The following is a 16,501-nucleotide window of genomic DNA, read 5'->3' as shown; positions in this document are numbered from 1 at the left end:
GTCCACACATTGTAGGATTTCATTTATATGAAATATCCGGAAGAGCCAAATCTATAGACACAGAAAGTAGAGTGGTGGGTGCCAGGGGGTAGAAATAGGGGGGAACTGGAAGTGGCTGCTAATACGCATGGGTTTCTTTTTGGGGTGATGGAAATATTCTGGAATTAGACAGTGGTGATGGTTGCACAACACAGTGAATATAGTAAAATCCACTGAATGGTACACTTTCAAATTGGTGAGTTTTATGTTATATGAATTATATCTCAATAAAAAAAAACAACAATTAGGGGCAAAAAATATACGGGAAATTTCCAGGGGCCAAAAATGAAGAGAAATTTGGAAACCAGTTGATGCTTTAGCTGCCTCTAGGGCATCTGTTGCTCTTGGAAACCAAGCGCCTTGGTTTCAACAGAGTAGACCAGGCCTGGGCCTGCGGGTGGAGGGAGTTGGAGTGAGACCCCCATGGAAAGCTGGGACCCTTGAAGGGTTATAGGCTCAGTGAAAGGGGGCCTAGAAAAATCTACCCACCAGGAAAGGAAGATTGCAAGTTTTCTGTTTTAGCCCAGGCTGTGAGGGGGGAAGCATGGGGAGAGTGTCAAGCTCCCTTGAGAGTGTATTATTTGCCCTTCCAGTGGTTTTGGAAGACAAATACCTACTATCTTTGTGGTCTGGGAAGCCCAAAGAGTATTAGTGTAGTCACAGGATGTAATGCTCCTGGGGCAACTGGTGGAAAAAATGCAAGACCTTTCAGGAAGAGCATCTGTCAACCAGGCTCTACAAGACATTCAAAGATAAACCCCCCACTGAAAATGAGCTCACAATCCAAAATTAAAAACTACATGAGCAAGTGTCAGCAGATATGATGAATAGCTTAATTCAATCCCCAAAGGTCTAATTTTTTTTCTAAGTCTAAAAGTCTTACACATTTTTGTTACTAGTGGCTCCTGCTGCCAGCAATCTGCTGACATCTCTCCTCCCTTAGTTATGAAGAGCTACACCTCCGGCCCCTGTGCCAAGGCAGGGCAGAATCCTTAGCAGTTTATTCAACCTTCTCAGTCTTTGTAGAGGGAGGTCATCTCCTCCTTGACCTCACCTCGGCTGCTTCTTAAAGTATTAGGTCAATTAACATAGCCTGCGTCACATCAGCTGGACTAAAAGGGAAACCCTCAGGGCTGAGCAGTCATCCTGGATTAGATCTATCAAAGTCCTTCATCTCTGGCCAAAGTGATTTTTGCATCGGGTGAGGGTATAACCCAAGCCAGAGCAATCCAAGTCCTTTTCTGGGACCTTCTAAATTGGATCTGGTGGCAGCAAGTCCCATTCCTCTCAGGCTGCCAACACGTGAGGACAGGCGTCTGGTGGTCAACCAGACCATAGTGGGCTGAGGACCTGAGGGCTGAGCTGGATCTAAACATCCACAGGTCTCTCTTCTTTCAGTTTGAAAAGAGACAATCCTGAAGAAACAGGAATGATTCCTTCTAAGGTAGCTTTGCTGCAAGACACAGAACATTTTAGAAAACACCTGTTTTATTTTTCACCAAGATTCAGGAGAATATATATTGCATTGACCGAACCACAAGAAGCAACCAGGAAGAGGAAATCATCTGAGACCGGAAAGATTTCTTGGAAACGAAAGACAAGAGTGTTGAATCAGAGGACATGAATGCAAGTAACAGCAGATGAGAGACTCAGAAAATCAAATGAGTGACACAAGAAGCCAACTTGAGAAATTTTCCCAGAATGCAGAGAAGGTGGAGAGGTTCAAGTGAGGAGAGAGAATGTAAGCGGCATGGAATAGACAGACAGGGATCCAGCCAGTTGACTACAAACCTCTAAAGGAAGAAGAAAAGTTGCAGAGAAGCAAAACTGAAAGACAGTGGGCAGGAGAAAGTACTTGCAGATGGGAAGGACACAGTGGCATCATCCCTGGAGAGCTGCCCTCGGCCCTTGGGTGAAAGGACTCCCTTAACTCAAGCCAGGTCCCCACCATGGGACTGCACCTTCTAGAAGGACAGTGCAACTCCTCACACACCATGGATCCCGAAGCGTCCAGCCTAGACCTGACATCCTCAGTGGTGATTATTGGACCCCTCTGGCAAGGGTTTGCTCCTAGCACCTTCTTTTTGGGCTCCTTCTGCCGCTGGAGTGGAGTAGAGAAAGTGAGAAAAGCCCTACCTTTCCTTTTTTTTCCAAGGGTTAATGGAATTTTTTAAAAAGATTTATTTTTATTTAATTTATTTATTTATTGTTTTTTTTTTTTGTTGTTTTTTTCAGTACCATGTAGCATGCGGGATCTTAGTTTTCCGACCGGGGATCGAACCCGAGCCCCCTTGCATTGGGAGTGGGGAGTCTTAACCACTGGACCACCAGGGAAGTCCCAAGCCCTCCTTTTTCTATCAACCTCCCTTGCCCCCTTCTTCTCTGTCGCAAGCCTCACAATCATTGTTGGTGATGGTGCCTCTGGCAACTCCAATGTTACGTAAACCTATTCTGGACTTTAGTTGCCCTATCTGTAAAATGGGACGGCACAATAAAGCAGTGATAAAAACAGCTTTCATCCTGGATACCAGTTCTGCCAGACTGGGAGTAACTGCCTGGGGCTGTGTTGACCATTACAGGCTCAGCCTTAAAGACTGCCGTGACCCATTAGTAATGTCTGCCACGGATTCCGGATTCTGATCCAAATGGCTGGCTCGTGTGTTAGATATTTACCAGCCCTGCTAGAAGGAGTTTTCGGTCCCTCACAACACAAGCATCTCTTGACTGTAAATTCAGGCCTGCCTCTCTCTTTGCTCTCCCAATAATTTTTTTTTTTTTGAGATTTTTTTTTTTTTGACGTGGACCATTTTTAAAGTCTTTATTAAAATTTGTTACAATATTGCTTCTGTTTTACGTTTTGGTTTTTTGGCTGCGAGGCATGTGGGATCTTAGCTCCCTGACCAGGGATCGAACCCATATCCGCTGCACTGGAAGGCGAAGTCTTAACCACTGGACCTCCAGGGAAGCCCCCCAATACTTCTTGATGAAACTCCAAGCGGCATTCCTGTCTCCCAGGCATCGAGAGGCCTGGGCTTGATTGGAAAGGGCTTCCCTCTTCTTCCTTCTGCAGGGGGAGTGCCCCGCCTTCAGTCTACCTGTCCTTGAGGTCACATGTTGGGGCAGAGCCTCAGGACCCAGGGCAGATGGAATGAGACTTCTTGGATCTTTGGGCTGCTGGTGGTTGATGACCTTCATTCTCTGGGACCTTCCTTTCAAACGCTGCCACTAGCATCTACCCACCAGAGGGCCAGGATGCAGTGTGTCGGGAGGGTAGCAGGAATACTCAGGGTGCATGGGACTAAATGTTTCTTTGTATTGCAAACCAAAAATCAGGACGCTCTTAATTCAGTCTGACAACAGGGTGGGGTATCTGAAATGGGAACCATGCCAGAAACTCAGAGGCTTACGGGGAACACATCTAGGGAATGTCCCCCCAGCCACAGACCCTCCAGCTATACCACTGATGCCTTTTTCCAGGCAGGCTCTCTGTTGCCACTCTATCCCTGGCCACCAGGGGGCGCCCGTCACCGCCTTGGGTGCAACGCTAACACCTACAGACGAAAACCCCACTCCTCACCTGTCACGTTACTATTATCTGACTCCTGCCCACCTCTTCAGCCCGCTGTATTGTTTAAGAAAATACAGGTGTGCTATAAAAAATAAGAGAAACAAAAAAGGAGGACAGACGAAGGAGCAAACAGCTTGTGAGCCATGGCAGGCATATATATACACTAAGGAAAGCATTCATGCGCCAGATGTAAATAGGAGGGGTGGAAGGACCAAGCGTGCACTTAATATATTCAAGCTACACTTAATATTCATGAGGCATAGCGTACACTCAATATTCATGTCTTAAGTCAGCCACCCGCTGGCGACATCCATTCTGACCCTCTACCCTCTGTCCCAGAACTATAGATAAACCTGTAGCTCTTCTTCAGTCTAACTGGTGAGCTGCCACTGTGGCCAGACATACTTGCCCCGACTTCTCAGACAGAGCAAGCGTGTGCCCTTGGATCCACTGATCAAGCTTCAACTCTGGTCCTTGTAGCTGCTCTATCAGCAAGGAAGGTAGATGGGGCAGGGAGAGAGGCTGGACAATGGCCACGGTGAAACTAGCTCATGCAACTACGTGTAACAGGCACTAACCTACTATCCCTTCTCTTTCCCCTGGTTTCTCACTAAGTGTTTAAAATTGATTCACTAGACTGTGTGGTTAAGCATCTTAATTGGGTCTGCGAGTCTTTCTGTTCCAAGACCTCTGGGAGGGTTTATCTGGTAGTGAACTTGGAGGCCACAATTGCATTAAGGTTATTTCCCACAGGACATACCACTCTCCCAACCCTGCAGCCCCATGGAACGTTTTATCATTCCCCAAACACACCATGTGCTTCGCTGCCTCTGTGTCTTTGCACATGCTGTTCCCTCTTCCCAGGATGCCCTTCCAGCTCCTCCATTTAGCAAACCCTAACTTATCCTTTGAGGTCAGTTCTGATATCCTCTTCTTGGGAAAGTCTTCCCCAGTTGTGCCAGGTGAACGAGTCACTCATTCTCTGAACCCTCGTTCGTAGCATCATACAAATTCTATTCTGTAGCACCCGCTAGCGTTTTACGAGTTCTATGTGTCTCTTTCTCTCACTAAATGGAGAACTCCCTGAGGACGGAGGCCACGTCTGCTCATCTCTGCTCCCTGGCGCCCTCGCAGTGGGACGCTGCCCATGGGCTACTCCTGCCAAGGAGGCCACGCTTAAGTCTGGGAGCCGACAGGTCCTTGGAGTTGTCACTTTGACCTGGATATTCCATTCCCTTTATCACCATCATAGTTTAAAATGCTGTTATTTTTTCTTTCACGGGTGAGTTTATTTTGGTTTCATCTGCTCACTTTTACTGCCTCAATACGCACTCTTTGCAGAAGATAAGTAGGTACCCACTATACATTTAACCATCATTCTACATGTGGTTTTTTAAATTCATCGTTGAAACAAATCCAGGAGGTAGGCAGGTGGGTGTTATCATCTCCCAATAACAGGTGAGAGACCCAAGCTCAGACATGTTAAGTGACTTGTCCATAGTCATACACAGAGCAGAAGCTGTGGGCCAGGGCTCGTGCCTTCAAGTCCAGACCTTCCTTCTGGGCTCCAGCACCTTCGGCTGTTAAACAATGTAGCCATGGGGTGGGGTGGGGCTACTCCTCATAAACTCAGCCGGATGCTTGAAAGCTCTGGCGTACACGACCCTGCCTGGGCTAGCTCCTAGCTGCTGGCGTGCTCGCTTCATCAGGCCTGCTGTCGAAACGGGGTGGGTGGGACCTTTCACACCCTCACTACATAACGGCCTGCAGTTCCCCCGAGTGTGCACTTCAAGTAGCAAAGAGGCAGTGGGTCCCCAAGGTTTGCTTTGGGCAGGACAACACGCCTGGGGTCGGTTAGCTGGGTCCTGGCGTATGCCAGGTGGGCAGAGCAGCTGGGAATTCAGCGGTTCACATGGAGGCCAGGGAACCAGAGGGCCACCTGGGGGGCACCGTGAGGGGGTCAGGCGAGCAGATGCTGGAGGAGAAGCAGGGCTGGTGCAGGCCAGCAGGCTGCGCTGCCCGGCGGGGCTCAGAGAGCTGAGCTCAGCAGGATGGCAGCCCCCTCGCCCTTCCTCCCTGGCATTGCCCAAACAAAAGAAAAATAGTTATTAAAAAAAACAGAGTGCATGAAATGTCATTCCTGATGTTCTACTTTAAACAGCCTAATACGAAAATCCACATTTTCAAGACAAACAACTACAAAAGCTAAACCAAAGCCATCAACCAAATAGAAGTTAACTGAACTCAAACACCTAACGCGCCCCAGAGATGAACCCCGGCATCTTCCGAGCCCCTCGTGGTCACTGTGTGGCCCTCGGTCTCTGGAGCTCAGCCCGGACAAGAGGGGGCTCAGGGCACTTACTTGATCATCTGCGGCACAGTGACCTTGGAATTTTCCTCAAATGCGTTCATCATGAGGCCATTGCACCGGATGTTATCCACGCACTGGAATCAGAGAGAAGACCCCCAGGTCAGAGCCTCCGTCTCCGTTCCGAGACCCAGGCCCAGCGGGGGTTCTGCCGAGCGAGGCTTCGCAGGCCCCGGCCTGACGCAGGGTCAAAGGGCGTTGTCCAGGCAAGGGCAGGGTCAACGCACAGCATCCCTCGGGTTCTGATGCGAAGTCAAGTCCCCAGCTCGGTGACCTTTTGGGGATGTACTCGACTTCCCTGGGCCTTAGTTTCCCTACCTGCGAAATGGGGATAATCATTCCTACCTCCTCGGGGTGTTTGCAAAAATGGAAGTGTCCGACCCTGGCCACTCTGTGGCTGACCTCTGAGGTCCAGCACGGAGGACAAGATCAGATCCACAGTGACCTGGGGCCTCTGTCCTGGGAGGCCGGCTCAGCGGGTGCCGTCCTGCCCACCCCCGTCCTCTGCTCACCACAGTGCCCACATCCTGAAGCCACAGACGGTTTTCCATAGTAAAAATCCTGCCTGGGGGTGGCAAGGCTGCCAGCACTAAGGGAGGAGATTGTACATTTTACTCAGCCTCTGAAAAAAATTCAAAATCCAAATCTTTCTTTGAATAAACAGTATACACCCAAACAAAAAGAAAAGACTCAGAGATACATCACTTTTTCCTTCTCATTGCCCCCTGCTCCAAGCTCTCACATTTCTGCCAAGTGAGGGTCTCTCCTTGGCCCGGGCTACGGGGTCACATCACAGTATCTTCTGGTTTTGAGGATATGTACGTGCGGGCAGGGGCCAAGGTCACCGGGAAGTGAGAGCAGAGAGGCGGGCACAGTGGGTCAGGGCCAGGACCCCTAGTTTTTCGCAGGCCCCAGAGGAAGGCTTGTGTCAGTGGCCCTTCCCAGCCCACTTTCTCCAGCTGCACACTCTGAGACTCTCTTTAGCTCTGGTTCCATTGGCAACCCTGCAACGCAGGGTGCCTGGCCACCGATCAGAGCTGCCTGGAGGCATCAGTGGGCCTGGGGGGCCCTGACGCCTGGTGGTATCAGCAATGCAGCCCTCAAGAGGACACAGGCCCGGGGGGTACCCTCCAGGCGAGCAGCCCTGAGCCTTTGATGGCTCCCTGAGGACTAGAAAAGGCCATGCTCGAGGCTTCCAGTTTTTCGGTTTTCTCCGGGGCACGCTGGTTGTTTGTTTTTATTTTGTTTTTTGTTTTTTTTTTGTGGTACGCGGGCCTCTCACTGTTGTGGCCTCTCCCGTTGCGGAGCACAGGCTTCGGACGTGCAGGCTCAGCGGCCATGGCTCACGGGCCCAGCTGCTCCGCGGCATGTGGGATCCCCCAGGAGCCGGGGCACGAACCCGTGTCCCCTGCATCGGCAGGCGGACTCTCAACCACTGCGCCACCAGGGAAGCCCTCAGGCTGGTTGCTTGAAGCTGGGAGGGCAAGACTGAGAAAGAGCAGACGTCTGCTACTAGTTGTCCTCACCCTGCCACACTGCGGGGCGGCGCGCTGGGCAGGCAGGGCAGCCCAGGTGTGAGGCCTAAAAATGAGGGGCAGGGAGTGAGTGGGGGGACTGCCCTGAAATACAGTAAAGGCTCTGCCCCCCAGTTCTCCATAAACACAGCTCCCAGGCCCCCTCCCCCGAAAGGGGGACATCTCCAGCCTCGCTGCCCCCTTCCTCCCGCCATCAGCTGCTCTCCTAATACTCTCCTCCACTGTGCAGAGAGCAGGCGGTCCGGAGAGGTTCCTGTGCTCCTGGGACGGGGCTGGGCTGACCCATTGCAGGCCCTGGCTGGGCCCAAGGAGAGGCCTGTCCTGGGCCAGCAGCCCGGTGCTGCCGACAGCCTCTTTCCAGACTCAGACCTCTGCCCTGGTCCTGCAAGTGACCTCAGCCCTCTGGGTCTGCTTTCTGGTCCCTGGGAGGTCTGTGCTTCCTGTGACTCTCCCAGTGGGGCCCTAACGCTGGTGCAGGCAAACCTTCCCTCCTGCAGAGCGGACTCCGGGCTTTGCGGGCCCTTTGCTTTCTCTCCTGGCTCTGCTACATCCAGCACCCTTGGGTCACGGTGCTCAGACTTTTCTGTGGTACCAATGGCCTGGGGCGTGTGCCGAAACGTAGGTTCCCAGGCCTCGTGCCAGAGACTTGGATGTAGTAAATCTGCAGGGGACCAGAGGGGAGCCCAGGAATCTGGAGTTTTAAAAACTGCCCTAGGGATGATCCAGATGCAAGGGGCTCCCAGACCACACTCTACGGGGGGCCCAGGGGACTCTGCGAGCTGGACAGCTAGCTGGGCTCAGCCTTGGTTGGCAGAGATACTCACGTCTTTTCCATTAGAACCCTGTAGCTGCCTCCCGCCCCCCACCAGCTTCGGCATGAAGGGACCACCTGCTTTCAAGGACAAGTGATGCCGCTCACCTGGCTGATGTCACTGGTCCACGCCGCCTTCTCCTGTCTGGATGAGGCCACGAGGATGACTGTGAAGGGCGGGGAATCCTTTGGTTCCACCCCGATCTTAAAATCCAAGTGGTCTATGTCTTGGCCGGATCCTTTGGCTTCCAGGTGCAAAACACGGAGTTAGTCGAATGAGTGTGGGCCTTTCTGAGTTGGAAAATGACTGCACGATACCTGCCTCGCCCCACTGGTGACAGCAGCAGTAGGGCACCAGGCCACTTGCTAGTTTCAGAACATCTTTTTTTTTTCTTAAGGTGAGGAATCCCCACTTCAAAGATGGAGAAACTAAGACCTAGAGCGCAGAATAGCTTACAACCACACAGGGACAGCTCCGATGCCGCGTTGGAAGAGCCTTTCGGAATCACCAGTCGGCTCTACCCTCATTAGGCCAACGGGGAGCTGAGGTCTCCGGGGAGGACTTTATAAGACCCCCAGCCGGGCAGCGGCTAAGCAAGGTCTAGAACTGGCCTCACAGCTGGGCCCTCCAGCTACGCCAAGGTGATACAGGGGCCAGGAGGAGAACTTTAGATCCTAAGCTTTTATGGACCCAGCTGGACATTTAGCTCAGTTGAGAGCTCCCCAAAGCCAAAGTAAATTCTAGGTATTTTTATTACTGCTCTTAACCCGAAGGATTCCTTGAACTCTTTATTTGGCAAGACTAAGATCACAGTTCAGAGATTCCTTGCAACATGGCCACATTCATCAGGGGTCCCCTGAATAGGGTGGAATGTTGTGGAAGGCCTGCTACAGCTCTGGTCTCTGCTTGCTGGCTGTGTGACCTTGGGGTGATACCCTTCCCGCTCTGGGCTTCAGACGTCCTCCTGTACAAGCAGAGTGGGACGTGACGGCTCTGAGGTCCCCGACCCTTCCAGTGCTGACACTCGAGAATGTGAGGGCACTGGAGAGCCCGCTCCGTGTGGTGACTCGAGGATGGGATGACGCTGGCTCCTCGTAAGTGGGGTGTCTGTGTGTTGAGTGGGGGATGCATGGGGCCACGCCTCTCTCCCTTTCCTGGCCCTGGCGGGAAAAGGGCTTTGGGGACTGACAGTTCCACTTGAATCGGGACCAGCTGTGGCCAAGACTGAAGATCATGCTGGTAAGAGCTCCAGGTAAATTGCTGCACATGTATTTTTGCCTTGGTGGGGGAGGTGGGGGGGCGCTTGGCTCCGTCCCCAGTGGAGGGTCACGAAGGGTGCGCGCGCGCACGTGTGTGTGTGTGTGTGTGTGTGTGTGTGTGTGTGTGTGTGTGTGTGTGTGTGTGTGTGTGTGTGTGTGTGTGTGTACTACGCTCCCAGCCCCCAGCAAACCCTGAGCCCGAGCCCAAGCCATGCTGGGACTGGGATCTGGGGTCCTTCAGACACAGCCCTGCTTCGAGGAGCCCCACCTTGGGGAAAGGCAAGGACGGACAGTCCAGCTGGTGCACCCCCAGGGGAGGGCCTCCAGAGCCTTGCTGGGGGGCCAGTGAAGGAGGGAGACGAGGGCCAACTTTGGTCCAATCAAGAGACAGTAGTGACCCTACCCCTTCACCTAAAATAATAAGCCCATCCCCCAATTCTGATTCCCCGGGGAGAGAGATCCCATGGACACCCCTACACGGCGGCTTTCCGAGCACCTGGGCACCACCTTCCCCCAGCTCCCCGCCCAGCCCCTTCTGGTTTGCTGGGGCCCCACTCACATGCTCCCTTCTCCCCAAGTCTTGCCTCCGGTCCTGGTCACTCCAACACCACTGCGGGGGACCGTTCCCCTGCACTCCCTCTGGTGGTGGCACGTGTGTCCCTGCACACCCTACCCGTTTCCACTGGAGGACAGAGACAGGCCCGGTGCCTCCCCGGCCTCTTCCTCGTGGCCCAGTGAGCCACTGTGCATGTAGCAAATTGATGCGTGAAGGAGGGGTGCTCACTGAGAAGTGTGACCGCCAAACCCAACGGCACCGAGTCCAGGGACCCAAGGAGCTTGGAAGGAACCAGGAAGGGGGAGGAGGCTGTCACCTGCAGGGCCAGAGAGCTCCTTCTCTAAAGACCCAGGACCAGCCTCTCCGGGTCCAGCATCCTCCCTCTCTCCCAAGAAAAAAAACCAATGCCCGGGTCCAACCTTTCAGGGGGGAGTGTGTGCGCGTCTGTGTGAGCACACGCAGGCTTGCACGTGACTTGCACACTTACCTTCTTCCTCCGTGCTTTCTGGCTCCTCCAATAAAGTGCAGTCAATGAGGGATATGACTCCATTCTGAAAAAGAGCAGGGGCCACCTTGAATCAAAGCGAGAGATGTGCTAGTTTCGGAGTTCCAGAATATCGGGGTGAGGAGTGAGCACCCACATAGGCGCACATATGTGTGTGGACATTACATGCCAAGTGGCTATTTTGGTTTTCAAGTTGAAGAACTTTATCTCCATATAGGAAGCCCAGTGAAGTGGCTCAAATGGGATTGCTCAGAGACGCCTTCCCCAAAGGAGGGCCAAGGTCGGGCTGGGGGTGGAGGGGCTAGAACCTGGCTTGCACGGCCTTTTCTTGCCCTACAGCGGCTCTGAGGCATCACCTGGTAGCCCTAAGTCTGAAGTTTGAACTCCCTCATTCTAGGCTAAACCCTGCATGTTACCAGTAGGGAAACAGGACCAATTCACAGACCTGTCTCAGGTATTATTCCGCTTTTACAGATGAAGAAATGAAATCAGGGAGTTAAGCGTCTTGCCCAAGGTCACCTGGTAGGTAAGTGGCAGAGTCTGGAAAGAGCCTCATGGGCCTGTTCCCAGCTCAAGGTCAGTGGCTGGCTTTTAATTATTAGGAATGTCTGGAAAAACGCCTCTTAGCCTTGAGTGTCTGAGCATCTTTTAGGTGTGAGATCCCTTGGTCCTGTAGTGAGAAATGAAAGTTACCACCACTGTGCTGGTTGCAAAGCATGTGCACGAATTCTCTGATACCCCATCCTTCAAAAGGTGAAGGCTACTTCCCTTCCTCTTGCGTGTTAACTGGACTTAGTGACTTGCTTCTCATTAAGAGAATAAAGCAGGAGTGATGGTGTTCAGCTTTGGGGTCTGCAGCCTCCTGCTTGCTCTCTTGTTGTTTCTTGGACCACTTGTTCTGGGGGAAGCCAGCTGCCGTGTCATGAGGAGAGGGCTACAGATGAGGGACGAGGCCTCCTGCCAACAGCCATGTGTGGGAGCCACGCTGGAAAAGGATCCCGGCCCCAGTCGAGCCTCAGATGACTGCAGCCCCAGCTGCCACCTTGACTGCAACCTCATAAGAAACCCTGGGCCACATATGTCCACCCAGCTAAGTTGTCCTGACTTCCTAACGTGCAGAAACTGTTTGAGACAACAAATGTTTGTTTTAAGCCACTCCAGGGGACTTCCCTGGTGGTCCAGTGGTTAAGACTCCACACTTCCACTGCAGGGGGCGTGGGTTCAATCCCTGGTCCGGGAACTAAGATCCCACATGCTGTATGTGGTGCGGCCAAAAAAAAAAAAAAGGCACTCCATTTGGGGGACAGCAACAGATAAATAACATAATAACTGACAATAACAGAAACCTGCCCAGGTGGCTAATCTATACATGAAAATGTCTGCAAGGCAGGCTGCCACCTGGAAGGCAGAGGGGGACCTGGAGAAAGTATCAAGAGTGGGCCCCCGAATCCTGCATTCTGCTTCTTGTTTGGTTCTTTGGTGGCCCTGGGGGAGCCCCCCAGGCCTTGTTGGGCCTTAACCTGACCACTGATGTCACTGGGCTGGGTAATCTCCAAAGCCCATCTAGCTCTAACCTTCTCTTACTTTAAGTCCCAAAAAATTCTTACGGTAGTTTTAGATCTTGGGGAGTTGTAGCAGGTCCCTTTTAGGAGGACTGAAGGCATTCGATTTCCAACGGCAGTATTTAACAAGAAGTGGTTTGAATTTTAGCTTTGGTTTCAGAACACAGACTCTGGAGTCAGACTGCCTGGGTTCAAATCCCTGCTCTGCCACTTGTTGGCTGTTTCTAGAAGCCTCAGTTCCCTTATTTATACAATAGGGAAAGTAACAGTTATCTGCCTCCGTGGGTTGTTCTGTGAATTAAATATACATGATGTATTTGGGCTAGTGCCTGGCTCATAGTAACCATCATGCAAAGGCTTGCTATTATTATTATTAGTACAAGTTCATACTACATAATTAAGAGTGACAACGACTATTACCTGTTGAGCACTTACTATGTACCAGGCATGGGGCCATGTGTTTTGCATCCAATTCCTCACTTAAGTCTCATAGCACTCCCATGAAGTAGGTATTTTCACTCCCATTTAAAAAAAATAAATTTATTTATTTATTTTATTTTTGGCTATGTTGGGTCTTCGTTGCTGCATGCGGGCTTTCTCTAGTTGCGGCGAGCGGGGGCTACTCTTCGTTGCGGTGTGCAGGCTTCTCATTGCGGTGGCTTCTCGTGTTGTGGAGCACGGGCTCTAGACACGTGGGCTTCAGTAGTTGTGGCATGCAGGCTCAGGACTTGTGGCTCGCGGGCTCTAGAGTGCAGGCTCAGTTGTTGCGGCGCACGGGCTTAGTTGCTCCGTGGCACGTGGGATCTTCCTGGACCAGGGCTCGAACCCGTGTCCCCTGCATTGGCAGGCAGATTCTTAAGCACTGCGCCACCAGGGAAGCCGTTCACTCCCATTTTGCAGGTAAGTAAACTGAGGCTTGGTGAGGTCACCCACTGGTAAGTGGCAGGGCTAGAATTTGAGTAGCTCTCAGATTCCATGCTCTTTACCAATATGCTAAGAGACTTTGAAAACTCAAACAAACAAATAAACAACCCCCCAAACCAAAAGAAGATAAAACTAACAAACATAAAAGCACGTGCTTTCAGACTAAAAAGCCGTCTTGAAGTCTCCAGTTCAACCTGCCCCTACTGACCCCCACCTGCTGGGGCAACTGTCCCCCCAGCCTAGACAGAGATCTTCCCAGGAGAAACTCCAGAGCTAGTAAATAATGAAGGCTTTCCTTGATACATAATTTGGTTGAAACTGGAGTCTTCAGTGTTTGTAAATTAATTGCCCCTTGTGCAGCCGACCAACTAATGCGTTGACATGTTAACATAAGCAGTATATTCCCTGAAGCCACTGCCTGATCAATTAGCTCTGCAGGAGGTTACGGGCCAGGCATCCAGGGTCTGGAAGAATGGTTTCCCTGATGCTCTGGCTTAATTAAGGGCACCTTCTGGCCCTTTCCAGGCCACAGCGCGTTCAGATTTAAAATCTTCAGCAGCGAGCTTCCACGGGATGGACGCAGTGCCGGGGAGACTGTCGCTTACAGAGGCAAGGGCTTCATACTTCCCAGAGCAGATTTACCGGCACCTGCCTGCATCTGTGCACGCCTCTGCTGAGGACAGTCATCCCTGTTTTGCAGATGAGGAAGTGAGGTGTGAACAGGCGCGGGATGTTTCCAGGGTCACACATATGTAGCAGACAGAGGTGGGACCGGATCGTGAGCTCACAGCAGCGGGATAAGCCGTGTGCTGTGCCGGGGAGCAGGAGATTCTGCCGGGGGTGCAGAGTCTTGTGCTGGCAGAGTGAGTGCCCAAAGGCGTCAAGAGGGGGCGCTGTCTGAGCTCTGTTTTTTTTTTTGTTTTGTTTTGTTTTTTGCGGTACGCGGGCCTCTCCCGTTGCGGAGCACAGGCTCCGGACGCGCAGGCTCAGCGGCCATGGCTCACGGGCCCAGCCGCTCTGCGGCATGTGGGATCTTCCCGGACCGGGGCACAAACCCGTGTCCCCTGCATCGGCAGGCGGACTCCCAACCACTGTGCCACCAGGGAAGCCCTCTGAGCTCTTTTTGGCTGGAAATGAGACAAAGGCTCTGGCTGCTGCTCTGCCCTCAGCCAGGTGCCACCATCCTCCCCGGCCCCTTAGATACACGTACACGGGCCTTTGAAGGTCTTGTCTGGACCCCCTGGCTCCTCTGCCCCAGCCTCCAACTCTGGGGGCTCCTTGAGGGGTCTTCGTGCTCGCTTTCCCATTTCCCACGATTTCTCCAGTAGAAAATCCGTCAGTGGCCTTCTCATTCCAAGCCGCCAGTCAGACCGGGGCGCGTGCGTGCACACTCACGCGTCTCTGACACCCTGGTCCACCCTGGGCCCCGCGGTCAGGGTCAGTCGGGACCCCTAGGGTAAAGGCGGTGTCTGACCTCCAGCCCCAGCAGCTTCGCTCCCGCCGCCCCTACCTTGGTCAGGTGAAGCTTCCCACCAGAGCCTCTGGTACAGATGATCAGATGCTTAGAAAACAGGAAGCACTGTCGCTCACCCTCTTTCTTTAGGGACAGAGACCCCAGGCGCCCCCTGGTGATCTTGCCCTTTTCAGACATGGGCACCTGGATGAGGGAGCCTGCGGATGGAGGAGAGAGAGCCTGAGTGCATCCACCGGAATGACCCTCCGCCTCTGACCTGGCTTTGAGGCTGCAGGTGGGGTTGCGATGCCAGCAGCCAGGGCAGTGGGACAAGGCAATCCTAGTTCTTGGTAGCAAACACGCACCTTGGACCCTCCCTCCAGCCCCTCCTCAGGGCCGGGTGGTGGGGTTTGGGGGGTGGAGAATGACGAGAGAAGCTCCATGCAGGACCTTTGACCTCCCAGCCAGGGCCAGTGTCTTGGAAAGCAAAGGAACCCCAAAGGACATGGCCCATGAGGTGAGAATGCAGGGCTGGGCTGAGGTCTGGGGGTGGCAGGAGGTTGAACAAGCAGGGAGCTGGCTCTGGCCCAGAGGGATGAACAAGATCCACTGGGCACCTGCTGTCACATGCAGCCACCGCAGACGTGACCGACTGGTCACAGCACGCTCTGCTGCAGAGCCCAGTGCCGCCTCTTCGGGAAGCCCTCCCTGACTCTCCCCAGCCCTGCTCTGGGCCACCATCTGCCTCCTGCCCACGTTCATCACTGCACAGAACCCTTTCCTGTATCCTGACTCCCTCTCCCCTGCACAGTCAATTCTGGAGGGCGGGGCAGAGTCTATTCTCTGGGCGTCCCTGGAGACCTGAATTGGCCTGGCATGAATAGGGCAGGTGTCCTTGGTGGTGGCAGCACGACTGAATAAATGAGAAAGGGCTTGCTGGGTTCCCCTGTCTGATCTTCCCCACCCTCAGGAGGGGAAGAACTGCTTTGGCTCAGGGTGGTGGAGCAGATTCCTGGTCTCTGGGGACACTGCTGACCCCAAGATAGGTCATTCTTCCGGCCACCTCCAGCTTGGGCACAGCACAGCTCAGGGGGGCTGGGAGTCAGGCTAGGCTGGCTCTGGGCTCAGCAGGTCCCAGGGTGGGCCTGTGGGAAGGACACAGGGGCTCAGAACAAACTCCACATTGAGGATACCCAGGCCAAGGGCAGCGGGGGCCAGAGGCAGCTGCACAGGCCAGCAGGAGGTGCTGGGAAGCTCTTCATCTAGTCAGAGAACCCCAACTCGACGGAAGGAAGGCGGGAGGTCCATCCCGAGGTGGAGTCACCTCTAGGGCACGCGAGCACAAGCTGAGTTTCCCATAGGACATGGAATCTGAACCTTCAAGGCATCGCAGCTCTGACATCCCCGAGTTGGACGTCAGTCCCCTGGGCCACAGAGAGCCTCTCCTGCCCCTCTCAATAGGGCTGTGACCCTCAAAACTGTCCCCAAGGTCAGCTGAGGCCCAAGGGTGAAGGGAACCCTACCCAGGACCACTGGGACCACGGCCTCCCCCAAGAGGCGCAGGATGCCGAGCAAAGGACAGAGGGACTGACCCACGCCAGCTCCATCTCGGACCCTGAAAATGCGTGTGATTCATGGGGCCAATTGGAATCTGTCCTCATCCTCCGCCCCCTACTCCCTCCCCAAAAGGACATGTCAATGTTTTACTATGATGTACAATAGACAAACCAAGACCATCTGGGAAGAATTATGTTTACATCTGGAGAGAAGGAAACTGTGAAAACCAATAATACCAGCATCGATATCTATAGATACCGACATGCACATGTAGCTGTCGCATTCCCCCCGCAGGCCCGGAATACTCTGCGATCACGCTTGCAGGTTTTGGCACGCAGCGGCCCAACCCACTGGTGGCGTCCT

At 53.2% G+C, this 16,501-nt stretch overlaps 1 protein-coding gene across 4 annotated transcripts in view; it reads right to left on the bottom strand.

Moving 5' to 3' along the window:
• The window catches only part of RASGRF1 (Ras protein specific guanine nucleotide releasing factor 1), a gene marked incomplete at both ends in the record, with an annotated part of 103,349 nt that overhangs the window by 35,888 nt on the left and 50,960 nt on the right, over nt 1–16,501 (bottom strand). For all 4 annotated transcript variants that reach the window (XM_082647360.1, XM_082647362.1, XM_082647363.1 and 1 more), the window contains 4 exons: nt 5,970–6,052; nt 8,430–8,566; nt 10,625–10,688; nt 14,639–14,799. In XM_082647360.1, the coding sequence (XP_082503486.1) occupies nt 5,970–6,052; nt 8,430–8,566; nt 10,625–10,688; nt 14,639–14,799 (445 nt within the window). The remainder of the gene's footprint in view (nt 1–5,969; nt 6,053–8,429; nt 8,567–10,624; nt 10,689–14,638; nt 14,800–16,501) is intronic.

The sequence above is a fragment of the Grampus griseus genome (assembly GCF_964374135.1).
Source record: "Grampus griseus genome assembly, chromosome: 2".
Classification (NCBI taxonomy): Eukaryota; Metazoa; Chordata; class Mammalia; order Artiodactyla; family Delphinidae; genus Grampus; species Grampus griseus.
Note: the sequence above shows the minus strand (reverse complement) of the source record. Positions and strands in the feature narration are given on the sequence as shown.